At 42.8% G+C, this 21,596-nt stretch overlaps 1 protein-coding gene across 6 annotated transcripts in view; it reads left to right on the top strand.

Moving 5' to 3' along the window:
* Nucleotides 1–21,596, top strand: part of DCLK2 (doublecortin like kinase 2) — a 134,489-nt gene that overhangs the window by 90,219 nt on the left and 22,674 nt on the right. For all 6 annotated transcript variants that reach the window (XR_011031070.1, XR_011031071.1, XM_068279181.1 and 3 more), the window contains 5 exons: nt 8,645–8,708; nt 13,530–13,638; nt 14,558–14,615; nt 17,138–17,257; nt 18,258–18,404. Coding sequence is in view for 4 of the 6 variants with exons in the window: in XM_068279181.1 (XP_068135282.1) it covers nt 8,645–8,708; nt 13,530–13,638; nt 14,558–14,615; nt 17,138–17,257; nt 18,258–18,404 (498 nt within the window). In the remaining 2 variants the exon portion in view is untranslated. The remainder of the gene's footprint in view (nt 1–8,644; nt 8,709–13,529; nt 13,639–14,557; nt 14,616–17,137; nt 17,258–18,257; nt 18,405–21,596) is intronic.

The raw sequence follows: 21,596 nt of genomic DNA, 5'->3' as shown, positions 1-21,596 counted from the left end.
TGCAGTAGTCAGGTGCCTGAATTGCCAATTCTCACCGATCAGTTTAAAGGGAAACTTCGGCCTAAACAAACATACTGCCATCAAGTTACATTAGTTATGTTAATTAGAATAGATAGGTAATATAATCTCTTACCCACCCTGTTTTAAAAGAACAGGCAAATGTTTGTGATTCAAGGGGGCTGCCATCTTTGTCATGGGGGCAGCCATCTTTTTGGTTGAAAGGAGGTGACAAGGAACAGGAGACACAGTTCCAACTGTCCTGTGTCCTGATTACCCCTCCCAGCTGCACACGCTAGGCTTCAAATGTCAAATTCAAAATGTAAAAAAAAAAAATGGCACCAAAACAGCAGAACAAGAACAACATCATCAGAAATCCCATCATGCTTTGCACAGCATAAGGGGATAACAGCAGGGCAGTTTTCTTCTGTGCAGCTAAAAATGAGGTTTGTATAAGAGAAACTGTTAAAGAAACACAAAGCCTTTTCAGTGCTGCTGAGTCGATTTTTAGTCCGGATGTTCACTTTAAGGCCACATATACACATCAGACCATAGTCTTTTGAAAATGAAAGATCACAGACCAATTTTACCCCCTTCCATGTAATATGAGAGCCATACCTTCACAGTCTTTTCTATGGAGCTGAACTCCCCATCAGAAAAAAATCTTTGCAAGATGCTGCACACACAGATGCAGATGAAATACCTCATGTTTTACCTCACTTTATGCATTTACCTCATGTTTTACCTCATATTTTACCTCATGTTCGGAAATGAAAAAAAAACTTTCAGAATTGCTAAAAAAAGAGGAAAATACCTCATGAGGTATTTTACCTAGAAAAAAATATTTACCTCACATAGCTACCAGAATTGAGGCCATTAAATGTGTGTGGCTACTGAGAGGATTAGATTTCATTTTTAAATTACTCTGTCTTCTCACCATCCCACAACTAAGGTGGTTCTCCCAATTCCAAAACTCCCTGGGACCCCTGAATGTAATCATCGCTGCAGCCCAACCTCCATTAGTGACACCTGAGATGAAGCATGATAATTATTATTTAACCAAATCACATCAAGACTGAAGTGTGGTACAAGAATCACTGCTCCCCGATGGGTATTAATTGGGGTATAGTGAACCTTATTGAACTGAGACCTGTCTCTGGCTGTGTCTGGTCAGTTTTACCACCCTAGCAGTGGCTGTTAGGGAGGAGAACTATGTTCATATATTATACACACTAATATACTGCTTTGTATACAGAGGACAACTATCGATTAAAGCAACTTTTTTAAATGCTGTATGTTAGGGCAGGGGTCCCCAGTCCGCGGCCCACTGCCGATCTGTGGGCTGTTTTCTGGTGGTCCGTGGGTCTGGCCTCTCACCCCCCCCCCCCCCCCTCCACCCGCTTTTCCCTCTCCTCCACCCGCTTCTCCCTCTCCTCCATGCTTGTCATATTCCTTCACAGCAGTGCGTCCCGCAGCTGCTGTGAAGAGACAGAAGTAGTGTATATTGCTGTTACTAGGGGAACCGCTGTCCCACTTCCTTCCTCTTCACAGCAGCTGCGGGACGCGCTGCTGTGAAGGAAGATGACAAGCTTGGAGGAGAGAGGAATATAAAAGAGGAAGCGGCCACCAACTAAGGTACAAGGTACCAGGAGCAGGGGGGGGGGAGGGTTGCGAGCATTGAGGACAACTATAGTCCCTATACTGGGGCAACTATAGTCCCTATACTGGGGCAACTATAGTCCCTATACTGGGGCAACTATAGTCCCTATACTGGGGCAACTATAGTCCCTATACTGGGGCAACTATAGTCCCTATACTGGGGCAACTATACTCCCTATACTGGGGCAACTATACTCCCTATACTGGGGCAACTATACTCCCTATACTGGGGCAACTATACTCCCTATACTGGGGCAACTATACTCGCTATACTGGGGTAACTAAACTCCCTATACTGGGGCAACGTTAGTTATAGTTATTTTTTTTTTTTATTTATCTCAGAACTACTTTAACCACTTGAGGACCTAGGGCTTTCTACCCCTTAAGGAACGGCCACTTTTTTTCCATTCAGACCACTGCAGCTTTCACGGTTTATTGCTCGCTCATACAACCTACCACCTAAATGAATTTTGGCTCCTTTTCTTGTCACTAATAAAGCTTTCTTTTGGTGCTATTTGATTGCTCCTGCGATTTTTACTTTTTATTATATTCATCAAAAAAGACATGAATTTTGGCAAAAAAAATGATTTTTTTTAACTTTCTGTGCTGACATTTTTCAAATAAAGTAACATTTCTGTATACATGCAGCGCGAAAAATGTGGACAAACATGTTTTGGATAAAAAAAAAACCCATTCAGTGTATATTTATTGGTTTGGGTAAAAGTTATAGCGTTTACAAACTATGGTGCAAAAAGTGAATTTTCCCATTTTCAAGCATCTATGACTTTTCTGACCCCCTGTCATGTTTCATGAGGGGCTAGAATTCCAGGATAGTATAAATACCCCCCAAATGACCCCATTTTGGAAAGAAGACATCCCAAAGTATTCACTGATAGGCATAGTGAGTTCATAGAAGATATTATTTTTTGTCACAAGTAAGCGGAAAATGACACTTTGTGACCAAAAAAAAAAAAGTTTCCATTTCTTCTAACTTGCGACAAAAAAAAATGAAATCTGCCACGGACTCACCATGCCCCTCTCTGAATACCTTGAAGGGTCTACTTTCCAAAATGGGGTCATTTGTGGGGTGTGTTTACTGTCCTAACATTTTGGGGGGTGCTAAATTGTAAGCACTGATATGGAAGTATAGTTGCCCCAGTATAGGGAGTATGGTATCGCCGTACTCTTCCGAGTACTACATCTTTCGAGTACGACAAAAAAATAAAAACTTCTATGAACTCACCATACTCCTAACGGAATACCTTGGGGTGTCTTCTTTCTAAAATGGGGTCATTAGTGGGGTTCCTATACTGTCCTGGCATTTTAGGGGCCCTAAACCGTGAGGAGTAGTCTTGAAACAAAAATGACCTGTGAAATCCTAAAGGTACTCATTGGACTTTGGGCCCTTTAGCGCAGTTAGGGTGCAAAAAAGTGCCACACATGTGGTATCGCCGTACTCAGGAGAAGTAGTACAATGTGTTTTGGGGTGTATTTTTACACATACCCATGCTGGGTGGGAGAAATACCTCTGTAAATGACAATCTTTTGATTTTTTTTTACACACAATTGTCCATTTACAGAGTTATTTCTCCCAACCAGCATGGGTATGTGTAAAAATACACCCCAAAACACATTGTACTACTTCTCCCGAGTACGGCGATACCACATGTGTGGCACTTTTTTGCACCCTAACTGCGCTAAGGGGCCCAAAGTCCAATGAGTACCTTTAGGATTTCACAGGGGGTGGTTAGAGGGGAAAATAGATGCAATAAATGCACTGGGGAGGTGATCGGAAGGGGGTCTGAGAGGGATCTGAGGGTTTGGCCGAGTGATCAGGAGCCCACACGGGGCAAATTAGGGCCTGATCTGATGGGTAGGTGTGCTAGGGGGTGACAGGAGGTGATTGACGGGTGTCTCAAGGTGTGATTAGAGGGGGGAATAGATGCAAGCAATGCACTGGCGAGGTGATCAGGGCTGGGGCCTGAGGGCATTCTGAGGGTGTGGGCGGGTGATTGAGTGCCCTAGGGGCAGATAGGGGTCTAATCTGATAGGTAGCAGTGACAGGGGGTGATTGATGGGTAATTAGTGGGTGTTTAGGGTAGAAAACAGATATAAACACTGCCCTTGGGAGGTGATCTGACGTCGGATCTGCGGGCGAACTATTGGTGTGGGTGGGTGATCAGATTGCCCGCAAGGAGCAGGTTAGGGACTGATTGATGAGTGGCAGTGACAGGGGGTGATTGATGAGTGGCAGTGCCAGGGGGTGATTGATGGGTGGCAGTGACGGGGTGATTGATGGGTGATTGACAGGTGATTGACAGGTGATCAGTGGGTTATTACAGGGAAGGAGAGATGTAAATATTGCCCTGGCGAATTGATAAGGGGGGGTCTGAGGGCAATCTGAGCGTGTAGGTGGGTGATTGGGTGCCCGCAAGGGGCAGATTAGGGTCTGATGTGATGGGTAACAGTGACAGGTGGTGATAGGGGGTGATTGATGGGTAATTAGTGGGTGTTTAGAGGAGAGAATAGATGTAAACACTGCGTTTGGGTGGTGATCTGATGTCGGATCTGCGGGCGATCTATTGGTGTGGGTGGGTGATCAGATTGCCCGCAAGGGGCAGGTTAGGGGCTGATTGATGGGTGGCAGTGATAGGGGGTGATTGATGGGTGGCAGTGACAGGGGGTGATTGACAGGTGATTGACAGGTAATCAGTGGGTTATTACAGGGAAGGAGAGATGTAAATATTGCCCTGGCGAATTGATAAGGGGGGTTCTGAGGGCAATCTGAGCGTGTAGGCGGGTGATTGGGTGCCCGCAAGGGGCAGATTAGGGTCTGATCTGATGGGTAACAGTGACAGGTGGTGATAGGGGGTGATTGATGGGTAATTAGTGGGTGTTTAGAGGAGAGAATAGATGTAAACACTGCGTTTGGGAGGTGATCTGATGTCGGATCTGCGGGCGATCTATTGGTGTGGGTGGGTGATCAGATTGCCCGCAAGGGGCAGGTTAGGGGCTGATTGATGGGTTGCAGTGACAGGGGGTGATTGACGGGTGATCAGGGGGATAGATGCATACAGTACACGGGGGGGGGGGGTCTGGGGATAATCTGAGGGGTGGGGGGTGATCAGGAGGGGGCAGTGGGCAGGGGGGGGAGATAAAAAAAAAATAGCGTTGACAGATAGTGACAGGGAGTGATTGATGGGTGATTAGGGGGGTGATTGGGTGCAAACAGGGGTCTGGGGGGTGGGCAGGGGGGGGTCTGAGGGGTGCTGTGGGCGATCTGGGGCAGGGGGGGGAGAAATCGGTGTGCTTGGTGCAGACTAGGTGGCTGCAGCCTGCCCTGGTGGTCCCTCGGACATTGGGACCACCAGGGCAGGAGGCAGCCTGTATAATACACTTTGTAAACATTACAAAGTGTATTATACACCTTGTATGCGGCGATCGCGGGGTTAACATCCCGCCGGCGCTTCCGTACAGCCGGCGGGATGTTGCGGCGGGCGAGCGGTGACAGGCGCCGGCGGAGGATCACATCACGGATGACGCGATCGCTCCGCCCATGCCCTTAAATGGACCGCCGCCTCTGTGGGTGAGCCGGTCCTTAAGGGCTCTACATTACCCGGCCGCCTCTGTGCGTTAGGCGGTCGGGAAGTGGTTAAAGAGGAGCTGTCAGCCATACTATCTCAGAAAAAAACACATATATATAAGTAGATAAATACTTGCTCTACTTACATAACATATGTATTGCACTGTCCACGTTTTGATTGTAGTAGTTTTGATGTAATTTCCTTCCTTACTCTCCTCTGTTTGATTGCGTATGCATTGCCCGCCCTTCTCCCACTCTACAGGCACTCCCATCCTGTTCTGCAATAGAAAGTGCATTGTCTCAGCATGAGAAATATTGGTCAATCAGAGAGGAACAGAGGTGTGGGAGAGGAAAACAGGCTTCAGCCTCTTCAATCAGGCTGCATTAGTTAACTCTGAGGGGAAATAAAGAAGCAAAAAAAAACCAGTAGTGGCGGCGGTTTTTGGATAATATTCATTACATTGTATAGTCTTTAGGCTTCTTGCACACAGGGATGTTACAGGCGCACGTTAGTGCAGCCTGTAACGCTCCCCCAACGCACAGCAATGTAACACAAGTGGGCTGTTCACACTGCCCACGTTGCGTTACATTGTAATGCAGCAAAGTGCTGCATGCTGTGCGTTCTACGCGGCTAAGTCGCGTTAGACTGTTTGCACATGCTCAGTAATGTTGGGGAGGAGGGGAGAGCGGCCGGGCACATGGCTAACTAATATTCACTGCACTCAGTGACGTGCAGTGTTTACTTCCTGGAGCGGCCGCTCTGTGCGGCGATTGGCCGGGCGGGACCACGTGATGCCGCATGCGTCCAAGAGTACGCATCACGGACGCCAGAGTAAGCTGCACAACGCGGCTCACTCCGACGTCCACACCAGAGAGCACCAGGCGTTGCGTTAGGGGCACGTTATGTGCCCTATAACGTCCCCTAAACGCAACGTCCTGGTGTGTAACTAGCCTTAAAGAAAACATTGCAGCATTGGATTTATGGTAGCTTCTTCCTGCCAGTTATTTATTGCCTTGTAAAACTATGCAAATCTTACAATGCAGACCATGCAAAGACTGGAAGAAACAAATGTTTCTATCTACTTTGGTCTTTTCTCCGTTTTCATGCTGTGAGACATTTATTGTAAGAACTGGATATGATACATTTAACCCAGCAGCCCCGATTACCATGTTTGCACCATTCATGCATTAACAATGCGGTATATTTACAGTGGTGTGAAAAACTATTTGCCCCCTTCCTGATTTCTTATTCTTTTGCATGTTTGTCACACTTAAATGTTTCTGCTCATCAAAAACCATTAACTATTAGTCAAAGATAACCTAATTGAACACAAAATGCAGTTTTAAATGATGGTTTTTATTATTTAGTGAGAAAAAAACCTCAAAACCTACATGGCCCTGTGTGAAAAAGAAATTGCCCCCTGAACCTAATAACTGGTTGGGCCACCCTTAGCAGCAATAACTGCAATCAAGCATTTGCGATAACTTGCAACAAGTCTTTTACAGCGCTCTGGAGGAATTTTGGCCCACTCATCTTTGCAGAATTGTTGTAATTCAACTTTATTTGAGGGTTTTCTAGCATGAACCGCCTTTTTAAGGTCATGCCACAACATCTAAATAGGATTCAGGTCAGGACTTTGACTAGGCCACTCCAAAATCTTCATTTTGTTTTTCTTCAGCCATTTAGAGGTGGATTTGCTGGTGTGTTTTGGGTCATTGTCCTGCTGCAGCACCCAAGATCGCTTCAGCTTGAGTTGATGAACAGATGGCCGGACATTCTCCTTCAGGATTTATTGGTAGACAGTAGAATTCATGGTTCCATCTATCACAGCAAGCCTTCCAGGTCCTGAAGCAGCAAAACAACCCCAGACCATCACACTACCACCACCATATTTTACTGTTGGTATGACGTTCTTCTGCTGAAATGCTGTGTTACTTCTACGCCAGATGTAACGGGACACGCACCTTCCAAAAAGTTCAACTTTTGTCTCGTCGGTCCATAAGGTATTTTCCCAAAAGTCTTGGCAATCATTGAGATGTTTTTTAAGCAAAATTGAGACGAGCCTTAATGTTCTTTTTGCTTAAAAGTGGTTTGCGCCTTGGATATCTTCCATGCAGGCCGTTTTTGCCCAGTCTCTTTCTTATGGTGGAGTCCTGAACACTGACCTTCATTGAGGCAAGTGAGGCCTGCAGTTCTTTAGATGTTGTCCCGGGGTCTTTTGTGGCCTCTCGGATGAGTTTTCGCTGCACTCTTGGGGTAATTTTGGTCGGCCGGCCACTCCTGGGAAGGTTCATCACTGTTCCATGTGTTTGCCATTTGTGGATAATGGCTCTCACTGTGGTTTGCTGGAGTCCCAAAGCTTTAGAAATGGCTTTATAACCTTTACCAGACTGATAGATTTCAATTACAGTACTTTTGTTCTCATTTGTTCCTGAATTTCTTTGGATCTTGGCATGATATCTAGCTTTTGAGGTGCTTTTGGTCTACTTCTCTGTGTCAGATAGCTCCTATTTAAGTGATTTCTTGATTGAAACAGGTGTGGCAGTAATCAGGCCTGGGGGTGACTACAAAAATTGAACTCAGGTGTAATAAACCACCTTTAAGTTATTTTTAACAAGGGGGGGGCAATCACTTTTTCACACAGGGCCTGGTAGATTTGGACTTTTTTTTTCTCACTAAATAATAAAAACCATCATTTAAAACTGCATTTTGTGTTCAATTAGGTTATCTTTGACTAATAGTTAACGGTTTTTGATGAGCAGAAACATTTAAGTGTGGCAAACATGCAAAAGAATAAGAAATCAGGAAGGGGGCAAATAGTTTTTCACACCACTGTATATTTATCGTGCTGTGGTATAACCTATGACTTAACATTTCAGTAATATCGTGTGTAGCCCCTGTGGCCAGACAAGTCATAACGCTTGACAGGATAAGCAGATTTGATTCTTATTTTCTAGAAAATATTTAAGATATGGAGTTTATTAAACCATACATTATAAGAGTTGTTATATTTTGAATGTTTCGTCTTGACTTGCTGTCAGCTCCCAAAATCTCCAATTCACATGAAAAATAATATTGCTGGAAATTGCAGTGTGTGAATATGCCACATTTTCTTTGATTTCATGTGTGCTCGCCGTACAACAGCTGCTTGTTGTACAAGAACATTCCTTTTTTTGTCGTCGCACATACCGGGATACAGTATGCAGTCGGTGTGGGCTTCCCTTAGTGTCTGGAATGAATTTACATTTCATAGAATTAGACATTTTGCTTTGAAGAGAGGTACTTGCTACAAATTCTGGGGAATGGGAAAAGAAATATAGCTACATGCATTTAATACAAACAACCTTATCATGTGATATGACCAGATTGAGAAACAATATTGTAATAAATTCTGTTCTGTTTAGATGTCACCGCACTCTGGATCCATCTCCAATGTCAATGGACTTGCTGATGTGAACAGCCCTGAAGGTGGGTATGCTGGGAAACCGTAACGAACATGCAGATCTTGCTATGTAGTGTTGTAAGTTTTATATATCCTCAGGTTGAGTTCTTCACAATAACATAATACTACTGTTATGTGGTTAGCCTTGGTTTACCATCTGTAATGACAGAATACATATCCCCAGCAAAGGCTACTGTACATAAAACATTATGGTGATATTTAACACCCAACTTGAAAACATATACAGGTAGTCCCCGACTTACGATTGCCCGACTTACGAACGCTCCGCCGGCATGGATAATGTGTTTCCATGGAAACAACTAAAAACTATTTTTTTCAAATTGGACTTGTAGTTTTTGAGAAAATTGATTTTAAAAAATTCAAAGAAAAAATGTCTTTTAAACTTGTATAAGCGGGTACAGAGGGTAGAGGTGACACAGAGGTGGACACTTGAGGCACAGGGGGTGCAGAGGAGGTAGAGGGCAGAGAGATGGCACAATGTTCCGACTTATGAGCACATTCAAGTTAAGAACGAACCTACAGTCCCTATCTCGTTCGTTAACCGGGGACTACCTGTATATGTGTGTGTATATACCAGTATATCAGTAGGACTATCAGCTGTGTATCCACCTGACTTCCCGACAACGCAACTGATGGTCCCAACCCCATTTATAAGGCAAGAAATCCCACTTCTTAAACCTGACAGGGCACACCTGTGAAGTGAAAACCATTTCAGGTGACTACCTCGTGACGCTCATCAAGAGAATGCCAAGAGTGGTCAAAGTAGTAATCAAAGCAAAAGGTGGCTACTTTGAAGAACCTAGAATATGACATATTTTCAGTTGTTTTACACTTTTTGGTTATGTACTATACTTCCACATGTGTTACCGTATTTTTCGGACTATAAGACGCTCCGGACCATAAGACGCACCTAGGTTCAAAGGACAAAAATAAGGGAAAAAAAATATATACAACCCTGGTGCATCTATGGTACAGGGGCGTCTTGTGGAGCTTCTCCCAAGCTCCATAAGTCTCCATAATCTCCCAGTTACAGTAATTCCTTCCCCGGTTACAGTAATCCCCTAATTGAGGCAAAAACTGGTGCTATTGCTAACATGCTAGGTGTAGGGTGGGTGGGTGAGTGAGCGAGTGTAGTCTGTGTATATGAATGTGTGTGTGTGTGTGTCTATGTAAAGTGTGTGTGTCTATGTAAAGTGTGTGTGTGTGTGTGTGTGTGTGTGTGTGTGTGTGTGTGTGTGTGTGTGTAGTATATGAGCTAGACTCTGTAGGAGGACAAAGTGTGTGTGTGTACACATTGCTTGTGTCTGTATGCGTTTGTATGTGCTGTTTTTTTTACCTCCTCTGCAAGTTTTAAAAGCAAGTTGATAATGCTGGGCACATTGACTTCTCCCTCCTATCCACTCATTTCTCAAAGCATCGGGTAAAAAAAGTGTGTGTAGATTTAACAGCTCTTACTTGCTGTATATCGGGTGAGGGGACAGACAGCGCTGAGGAATGTAGCAGCGTGCACGGAGAGGCTGTCAGCTGTCTGCAGGAAGATTTAGCAGCTTTTACCAGCCTGCATACTGCCTATATCGCGCTGTAATGTCGGGTGAAGGTAGGAAGAGAGAGTGGAGGAATGTAGCAACTTTAACTGAGAGGCTGTCTGATCGAAGATTTAGCAGCGTTTACTTGCCTGTCAGCTGCCGATGTAACTCTGTAATGTCGGGTGAATGGAGAGGATCTGAGCGGGCTGTTATAGCTGTGTGCATGGAGAGGCTGTGAGCTCAGGCAGACAAGATCCTTCCTGCAGAGTGCAGACTATATAATGCCAACTTGTCGGGTGAAGTGAGAAAGATGAGCGGCGAGTGTAGCAGCTTGTGCGCATTGCATACAAGCTGCCTGCTACACTCGCCGCTCATCTTTCTCTCTTCACCCGGCAAGTTGGCATTATATAGTCTGCACTCTGCAGGAAGGATCTTGTCTGCCTGAGCTCACAGCCTCTCCGTGCACACAGCTATAACAGCCCGCTCAGATCCTCTCCATTCACCCGACATTACAGAGTTACATCGGCAGCTGACAGGCAAGTAAACGCTGCTAAATCTTCGATCAGACAGCCTCTCAGTTAAAGTTGCTACATTCCTCCACTCTCTCTTCCTACCTTCACCCGACATTACAGCGCGATATAGGCAGTATGCAGGCTGGTAAAAGCTGCTAAATCTTCCTGCAGACAGCTGACAGCCTCTCCGTGCACGCTGCAATATTAGCCCGCTCAGCTCCTCTCCATTCACCCGACATTAGGCAGCGGGCAGGCAAATAAAAGATACTGTATCTTCTCGCTGCAGACAGAGCTCCCAGCCTTTCCATCTGACACGCTCAGGATTAAAGATTGCCGCGGGAGACAATAGCACAGTCCAAATTTTGTAGCATTCGGTCTATAAGACGCACTCACTTTTTCCCCCCTATTTGGAGGAAGAAAAAGTGCGTCTTATAGTCCGAAAAATACGGTAATTCATAGTTTGGATGCCTTCAGTGTGAATCTACAATGTTCATAGTCATGAAAATAAAGAACACTCTTTGAATGAGAAGGTGTGTCCACACCTTAGGTCTGTACTGTGTATATATATATATATATATATATAAATATATATATATAAATATATAAATATAAATATAAATATATATATATATTAATATGTGCAGAGGGGCTGCAGCACACAACAGGAAAACAGTGACCGGGGCTCTTGGTTACGCTTTAACGCGCTTAAGCTCGCCAACTGCGCTAAAGTGTCCACAATCTGGTGAGTCCTACTCTACCATGCAAAATGCCAGTTTTTATAAGCAGTCTAGTGAGAACTAATCCAAAAACCCAAAAGTCAACTAGATAGGGAAAAAGAAAATTAAAAACCCCTCACCCTTCACTAGCTACCAAACGAACTCTCTGAACATGTGCAATGCACTCATTTATATACTTAACTGTGCTAGAGTTGGGCGTGGTCATACAGGCTCACAGGGGAAAATTATAAATAAATTACCAAGGGGTGAGCAGCACAAACCAAACAAGGTAGCCATATTGGAGCACTGGTTGCTATTAATAAAATAGAAGTGCAGTAAGCATACACATAATGCAGATTGAACAGCACGGAATATGAGCATGCTCTTTCAGGCCTCTTGCACACTACATGCGATTCAGACTTTTTTTATCTGATCCGATTTTGGACTCCGATTAAAAAATATACTGCATGCTGCTAAGATTTGTAATCGGAATCCAAAATCGGATGTATAAAAAAATCGGAATTGCATATAGTGTGCAAGAGGCCTTAGTCTGTGCAATCGTTAAAGCAAACCTGAACTGAGAGGGATATGAAGGCTGCCATATTTATTTCCTTTTAAACCATGCCAATTGCCTGGCTATCCTGCTCATTCTGTGTCTCCAATATTATTAATAATAATGAAGAAAGAAAAATGAATGAGGGTTTAAAGGCCTATCAGTAAATCATAAAATCGTTATAAAACATAACTTTTAAATATTAGCCAGAGACCCTGAACAATCATGCAGATCAGGTGTTTGACTGAAGCCTGACTGGATTAGCTGCATTCTTGTTTCAGGTGTGTGATTCAAATACTACTGCAGGTAAATAGGTCAGCAGGAAGAATAGCCAGGCAACTGATCCTATTTAAAAGGAAATAAATATGGCAGCCTCCATATCCCTCTCACTTCAGGGGTACTTCCAAGTCACATGCACTTTTTAGAGCTCTGTTGCTCACGTCTTGTGATTAGTTTAGGTGACAATATGCAAATGATCTCAGTACAGACATGGCACTCAGCTCCTTTAGTCTTCCACACAAAATGATCACAAATAATCATTTTAGGCAATGGAGGTCTGCTGTGTGTGAAGCCAGGGCCGGCCCTGGACTTTTTGCCGCCTGAGGCAAATTTTGAAGAAAATGTCTGCCCCCCCCGCCGAGCCGGAGGGGTAGCGGGCAGGACGGAGGTATTGGGCCTATTGGGCCTAGCGGTGGGGAGGGGGATCGGACTCCCCCTCCCTCGCCTGGGTCCCCCGATCTGCGCTCCCCTCCAGCTTTAAATAGCGAGTAAGCAGCCGTCCAGCCGACAGTAAGAGGCACGGGCGGGGGATCACTCGCCTTCCTCGTTCCAACGTGCGCTCCACTGACGTCACTTCCTGCAACGCCGGCCACGTACAATACAGTGGGCGGCGTTGCAGGAAGTGACGTCAGTGGATCGCACGCTGGAATGAGGAAGAGGTGAGTGATCCCCGTCCGTGCCTCGTACTGTCGGCTGGACGACTGCTTACTCGCTATTTAAAGCTGGAGGGGAGCGCAGTTCGGGGGACCCAGGCGAGGGATGGGGGGTCCAACCCCCCCTCCCCACCGCTAGGCCCAATACCCCCGTCCTGCCCGCTACCCCTCCAGCTCGGCGGCCGCCCCCCCCCCCCCCCCCCCCCCCCCCGCACCCACGGACGGGCGGATGCCGCCCCTAGAAGTTTGCCGCCTGAGGCAAAAGTTTCACCCTGCCTCATGAGCGGGCCGGCCCTGTGTGAAGCTAATAAAAACAGCTTGTGTAATATCTGTGGCAGAGTGGCTAGATTCTGTTGTAAAGTCTTGATGTATAGAACGTTATTCTAGATTGTCAAGAGAATAGTATATCACACAAGGTAGAGATAGCACATTTCAAACGATTGTGTGTTATGTCATCACTGGGGAGATATTCATTATCTCTAAGCACTATATCCATAGGGGATGAATTCTTTCATACATACAGCCTAAAAAAAAAACTTATATGTTCAAGTATATTTTAACTAAATTGAGTTTTTTTCTTTTCCCAGGGCTAAATGGAAATACTACTAACGATGCTTCCATAATCCTGCAAAAATATAAGATAGGCAAGGTGATCGGAGATGGCAACTTTGCTGTCGTGAAAGAGTGTGTTGAAAGGTGAGAGAAAATCCTGTTACTGATGCCATTTTCTTTCTACTGCATTCTGTTTTCACACTAATGCGAGGTCAGAAACATAATACATCTGCTATTTAATCCAGGGCTGTGGAGTCGGTACAAAAATCTTCCAACTCCGACTCCGACTCCTCAGCTTCTGAAACCCACGACTCCGACTCCGGGTGCCCAAAATTGCCCAGACTCCAACTCCTCTACTCCAACTCCGACTCCACAGCCCTGATTTAATCCTTTCTCTGCCAAGGTTCCACTTCTGTTTTGCTCCTCCCATGACTGAGATTTTGCAAGGAGAAGGAGTAAAAAATTTATATACTGTAGGTAGAAAATAACACTACTAAGCACTGCTTGCTGGGTTGTTTAATATGTATTACCGGTATGTATTACTGGTGTCCCTTTTGCCTGGAAAAATGTATTAGAAAACGGTTTAATTGGAGGTGCACGCATGCAATATTTCACTAAACGTTCAACAGTACTTGCAATAGTTTACCAGATGATATAGTTTGTGCTCTCAAGGCAATAATATCCATTTAAAACATAGATTTTTTTTCCCCTACATTATATGAGTAGTTAGATTCCTTTGACCTTTTAAACCGTGTAATTGAAAATCAGTTCCAATGATAGAAAAATATCTAACTTCATTTATCTCAAACCTACAATTAATTTCACCCTATTTATAGGGAGGTGATATGAGCCGATGGAGAGAACTCTGTTTTCTGTATAAAAAGGCAGCGTGAGTCACTGAGAACCAGCTTCTAACACGGCATAATTTAGATGTGATAATTAATGGAAGTTCTGCAACAAAAGCAAAGTTAAAAGAACATTAGCATATTTGTCTTTTTTTGTAATTAAAGTTCAATTTTTCTTGAATTCTACCGCACACCATTACTATAATTGTCTGTTGCAGGTCGACTGGAAAAGAGTATGCTTTGAAAATTATAGACAAAGCAAAGTGCTGTGGAAAGGTAATGTGTAGAGCATGTAGTCATTATTTATTCTAGTTGTTTTGTTAGCTTGCTTACATAGCACTAGCTGGATCTGCACCTAAAACATGTATACAAGTCATTTAATAGTAGCAAAGATCAAAGCAGGTAATTTAGGTGTAGTGAGCGCCTGGTGAATCAGGCACTGCCATCAGCCCTAATGCAATTAGTGGCTATGACAGTGCCTACAGGGTCGTTTGGGGGGGCAAATATATATGCAAACTCCAGCTAGTGGCAGTGACTCTGGCCATCTATGGGGAGCAGCAGTGCTGCGTCTAAACCACAGTCAAGTGCCTACTCGACTCAAAAGCTTCAGATGCGGGCGCAGGCAGGTATCTATTGGTAATGGACGTCCGGCAAGTGCTGGGGGGGGGGGGGGATCAATGTTGGGTGTAGGTTGGGGAGGGTATTGTTGGGTGGGGGGGGGATGTTAGGTGTAGGTAGGCGGCAGGTAAGTGTTTGGGTGTAAATTGGGGGTCAGTGTTGCGTGTAAGTAGAGAGGCAGTAAGTGTTTGGGTGTAGGTCAGGGGAGGCTAATATTAGGCAAAGGTAGGAGGGAGGTTAGTGTGAGGATAGGAAAAGATAAGGGGACAGTAGAATATTGGTAACATTAACATTGGTTATTTTACTATTATTCTACTAACCGGAGTAGGAAATAGTAGAATTTCGGTAACATTGCCAATATTCTACTATTGAGTAAATCTCACACCCATTTTAGCATGCAATGCTTTTAAATAAATTAGCACAATTGGGCCAGAGTTCCAACGTTAAAGTATCATTTTATTTTTCACATTACTACTTCTCAACTAGTTAGAAGCAAAATAAAGAATTGTATTTGAATTTTTGTTTGCAATTCATGTTTTTTTTCTTACTGCTTTGTCCTTTAAAGTGATTATTTCTGGTTTACAAATAAGTTTCTGAATAAAAATTGATATCACTTACTGTTGCAGAGCAGATCACAGTTCTTGTCCAATTTTTGTAAGCTCATATTTACAGTGCATAACCCTTACATACCACTGCCTATAAAAGACATGACAAGAAAATCCACTGCCAGTCAGCCCAGTGCCATGCTGCTTAATAACTTGAAGGTAAAGCAGAATACAGTATAAGGCTCCTTAGCAGCTATGGTGTTATGACCCTCCGCCGACTGTCTGACAGCAAAATTGAATATGTAACTGTCTGCTGCTCAGGTCAGAGCTGCATAGTGTCTGTGTTGTGTCTGTGTCTTTGTCCTCGTGTCACCAAAGTATTCTGTGCATTTCTCTGATCATTCACAGCTTACAACCAAGGAAGTAGGGAGAACCTGTGCACTAAAAATATATCTATAATAATTTATTAAAATATACAATAAAGTCCATAGTGCAGACAAAAGCAGACGGCATAGTTTATTACCAAGAAGGATAGCTCAGAATGTACGGTTTCCTCGCTGTTAAAAGGACCTTAGTAGGAAAATGTGGTCTGATTAAAATCAGGGAATAATTATATATGTGAATTATTCATGAAAAAAATATAACTGTATTGCACAGCCTTGCACTTGATGTAATTTACTAAAGGGAAATGTAGAGTACTATAAACCTGGGTTCATGTAAAATATCCATTCGTATGCACTGAGTAAAAAAATCTCTTCACACGATTGGATGTTCGAAATGAAGAGAGGTTAAATTCACTGCTCATCACTTACATAAAATCTCCCATACTGAGTATATATTGCTCATCATCAGCAGCCCTGTTTTAGAAGAGCTGTGTAATGATCCTACCAGAGTCATACAAGTACATAAACCTGCATTCAGGGACAGTTTTCTTAAAAGCCATTAATTAATAATTTCAACAAGTAAAGGATGAGAGGCAGCCACCAGATTCAGAGACTTCCTTAGTAAGGTCAGGAAGATATACAAGTTTCAGGTTGCAGCAACTGTTCTTCACAGCAAAGCATTGTAAACTTTATACAGTAGACAGTTCTCGGCTGAGGCGGCTAATCGGGTCCTCCGCTGCCGAGAATCCAGTGTGTACAGCAGCTCCTCACCTACCTCAGTACTTTGGCAGCAATCAGCCTGGTGCTTTGATTCAGCTGAGCACCTGGAGGCTAGCGATGCATCTGTACAGCCTTGGCCCTGGACTATCACCAGAGGGATCAAGTCCCGATCCTTCTCTGGCAAAGGTCACCATCTTTGTGTTTGAGGCTTTAAACAGGCTGGGTTTTACACCCTGACATTAAAGCTATGTTCACACACAAAAAGAAACGCATACAAAGAAAATTTCTAACTGAACTCCAGACTGATAGAGTTTTACTAAGCATGCATGTAGAAACCTATACTGTATATTGTGCCTTGCAATTATCTCTGCTGGATAGTGTACAGGGCTCTCCCTAACATTGCTACTGCCTACTGAGCTCGCCCTAATGGCTGAAGCTCTGTCACTTTGGGTCCACCAGGAGAAAAGTGTCATATAAATGGGTGTTTTGTCTTTCCAAAAGCTGTGGTTCATTATTTCTCCCTTATTAACAGGAACATCTGATTGAGAATGAGGTGTCAATACTGCGTCAGGTTAAACATCCCAATATTATTATGCTCATAGAAGAGATGGACACGACAACAGAACTTTATCTGGTTATGGAATTAGTCAAGGTAAGAGGATTGTGGCAATTTCATCAATCATGTGAAGGAATTCTGTGGAGACTATAATAAGATTAGAGGATTGTAAATTGGATGCACCCACTTATCCAATAATAGCTTTTGAAACATCCCAGTAAGAACACAATTGTTTAAAGGAACCTGAATCGAGAAGTATTTGAATGATGCCATATTTCTTTCCTTTTAAATAATACCAGTTGCCTGGCAGCCCTGCGGTGCTGATCTCTTTGGCAGTAGTGTCTGAATCACACCAGAAACAAGCATGTATGACCACGAACACAATGGACAACCATTTTTATAAATTTAGCACATAATGATTTATATTAAGATTTTTGTTTTACATGGTAAAATCATACATTTCACAAATGAAAAATATTTATTTTGTCTTGAGCTCCACCTGCTGGTTTGACTGGCAAATTTTGTAAATGCAAAAAATGTGGCTTTGAAGATGGGTGAGTAAAGAAAATCTATCTTTATAGCCAGCAGTAGAGCCCCTGGAAACACTACCTTTGTATAGAGGTGACAAAGTGACTCTGCTCAATAAAAAAATACCAATTAAATGAGATGTTGCTTCAAAAGTTTTGAGCCCCTCTGAGACACGGTCAGTGAAAAGACTGTATACTCTGTACAAAGCTGCGGAAGATGTCAGCCCTATATAAATACTGTATAAGGTAAAATATTGGTAATGTCATATTTGTCTGATAAAGTATATTATTTAAAGACATTTTATTTTTAGTATGAAATACAATAATCTAAATAAAACAATTATGCTAAAAGAGTAACAGACTGCAACTAATGTACATACAACCCTCCTGTCCCAATGAATCATTTTGTGGCTCTCATTTTAAACCTTTACAGGCATGAAAGATTTTTGTTGAAAGTTGGGAATGTTGACCATTTGTAGATCAAATCTTTTACTGTACAAAGATTAATTATAATTAAGAATACTACATGATTTTGTATTCTCTCTTCTCCTCTCTTTCTGTTTCTCTAGGGTGGGGACTTATTTGACGCAATCACATCTTCCACAAAGTATACAGAACGAGATGCCAGCGCTATGGTATACAACCTTGCTAGTGCAATGATGTATCTTCACAGCCTTAATATAGTCCACCGGGATATCAAACCTGAGAACCTCCTGGTAAGTGACAAACTGTGTGTCCTATCCTTCTCAAGATGTGTGATATATTTCTTGATATGTGTGAAATCTTTGTGACTGTTCTGTGTTACTATAAATTAACAGAAGTTGGATGTAGTTTTAGAGATAGATTCTGCCCATCAACAATAATAGCCACAGCTTGTCAAACCCTGTGGTTGGGTAGAGTAGGGTTAGCCATGAAGAAGGACTTAACATTGGGGGAAAAGATTTTCGTTATGGTGAGGTTTATGGTTAGGTGTTAGGGAAGGGAATGGCATTATTTATATCTGTGGGGAACAGCAATGACAGTTCAACCAAAATAATATGTCAATGCTAGTAGTAGTGCTGACGTTGTAATTATTGTACATGCCCACTGCCCAAATTAACCGGAATTTTAATCAAACATACACAGGCCACTCTACCCATCCAACTTGAAAATGCCTTTGAATACTGTATACAAATGCATTGCGTAGTTTTTCATGTCCACATTGAAAAAATAAAATGAGCCATAGGATGCTTTATTAATAACTTAAACTCAATTCCAAAAATACTTTTTACCGATCTACAGGCTCCAAGCCCTAACAACTTACATTGGCGATACCCATCAACTTGGTAGTTATTACTTTTGCCATTTTGTCCATACCTTTACCAAGGTGTGAAAGTAAAAAAAGAGTACTCTTGCACATAACAGCTATACTACTGGTCCAACGTGTTTTTTTTTTGCGCACACCACAGTTTTTCAAGTTTTTGAATGAAATGCAAGCAGTTAGAGTCTAATAAAAAGCATGCAATAGTACAAAGGTGGTGAACTCCCAGAAGTAAAAGAAACAGTATGGTTACTCCGAACTGAAATAATTATGTATATTTTAGATTTCTTCAAAATGGCCTTTTGCAGGAAACCAGAAATATGTTAATAACTTACGACAGCAGTGGAGGCTGATTAAATGAAATGTGTTGTTACCAATTTCTACAGGTATCCCAACTCTTCCTCATTACGTACAACACCATGTGGATGCGTAAAAATAGCATTGGAACACACTGTGGTAACATACCCTTGTGGGCATTGTTTGAAAAGTATTGATTTCCATTGTAGAAAGAATGCCATTAGTGTCTTTAGAAAACATTATTTCCATTTATACATGGATTCCATTTTTTTTTTTTAACTTCAGTTGTTTATTACTTCCTTGCTTTCAGTGGCACAATGAACTGTTTGAATTTCAAATAAAAAATTAGGGTGTTCTAATGCTTTTGACTAGTACTGTATATACACCCAAACTGTTATTTTTGTTATATTTTGCTAGATTCTACTTATTTTGACTGAAACTGCATTAGTCACTGAGAATGTCCAAATAGTTGAACACGTAGAAATCCATATTGCAAAGGTTTGCAGGTTGGAGGCATGTATGAAAAAGGGGCGCAAGGAAATTTGGGTGCCTGATTTTGACTAAAGCCCAATCTACACGATACGATTCTTTGTGCGATTTGATTACGATTCTATTTAGGATTAGATTAAATCTGACATGTCCGATCGGGATTCGATTTGATTAGATTAAATTCAATTTGCCATTGCAAAACAATGACAAATCGAATTGAATCGAATCCCGATCGGACACGTCGGATTTAATCGGATCGTTAATCGAATCGCACAAAGAATCGTATCATGTAGATGGGGCTTTATAGAATATCGATACAATTTACAGATATTCAATGTTTTAAAGGTATAAGATACCATATTAAAATATCAATTAAGAATACTGATATTTTAGTACAACTTAACCTAACACTATTCTCACACAGAATCCTCCCTCAGGGCTGATTCACACTACAAGAGCTTTGTGAACACTCACATAAGAGAACATTAGCAAGAGCTTTTAATATCACAAAGCACTTAGAAAAGCTCTTGTTGTGTAAACGAGTCCTAAGGGCTGGTTCACACTACAAGCGCCTTTAGGGCTAATTCACACTTGAAAGTGCAAAGTTTTGCGTGAGTGATTTTTCCGCGATTGCGTTTAGCGCTTCTATAGCAGGGAAATCGCCTGAAATTGGTGCAGGCGACGCTTTTGCGTTTCGCGGCAATTAGTGCAAATCGCCCAAGTAAGAACAGACCCATAGGGTTTTATTACACTAGCGCTTTTAAAAAGCGAAATCGCGGCAAACTGCTCTAGTGTGAATGGGCCCTTAAGCGTCAGTGATACACACACAGAGCATTACATTAGCAGGAGCTTTTCAAATCACAGGCACTTAGAAAAAGAGACACACACACACACACACACACACTTAAAAACACCACCCAGGCCTAACCTTAACCACCCCCCCTCACGCCTAACCTTTAAACACCCCCCCCCATCACACACACCTAACCCTAAAAACCCTCCCCTCCATGCCTAATCTTAACTGACCCCCGCCGCAATTACAATAATGTTGGGGCACCACCATAGGCACCATTATAAATATCGTCTAAAGTGTAAAATTGTCCCTTGTAAATACAACAAAGTCTGTGAACACCGCTATCACCCACAGGAGCCAAGGCTGTGCACGACCAGGTCAGCAGGCCCACAGGAATACAGAAAAAACGGAAGGTCCGCACCAGTCCAAGGTTCCAAACTTTATTCGGACATATACATCAGCAAGACATTAGGACAAGCATCAGAGAGCTGACATGTTTTGAGCCATTCAGGCCCTTAATCATAGCTAACTGACTAATGGTAAACTCCCCTTAAATAGGGAATTGTCTGAACACCTGATCCTCTGAACCACATCCAAAAGGGGGAGGGGACAGAGGAGAAACCCATAGTTTTACAGGTGCAAGGCATATTTCCTCTGAATAGGTACATACAAAGTACATAAAACCACATGCAAAGAAAATTAAAACATATTAAAATATTTTCTATCTCAAAGAGCAGCAAACTTCAAAATTTATACATTTAGCGACATGCTATGTAACATAGAGCCATGGTATGTAGGGGCAGGAAATCAAGAAAAGAGGGGGGGGGGGGGTGAAAAAACTGGTGAAAGAGGGGGGGGGGGTTGGGAAGAGAAAGGTAGGGAAAAAAGGGAAGGAAAAAGAAGGGAGAAAAGGGGGGGGGGTGGGGGGGGAGGAAGCGGGGAGAAGAAAAAAAAATAGTTGTAAATAGTTGTAAATAGTTTCTTATGACAGGCGCCCACATTTCTCACTTTGGGTAGGAGTTCTGATCT

Source organism: Hyperolius riggenbachi, chromosome 1 (genome assembly GCF_040937935.1).
Source record: "Hyperolius riggenbachi isolate aHypRig1 chromosome 1, aHypRig1.pri, whole genome shotgun sequence".
Classification (NCBI taxonomy): domain Eukaryota; kingdom Metazoa; phylum Chordata; class Amphibia; order Anura; family Hyperoliidae; genus Hyperolius; species Hyperolius riggenbachi.
Note: the sequence above shows the minus strand (reverse complement) of the source record. Positions and strands in the feature narration are given on the sequence as shown.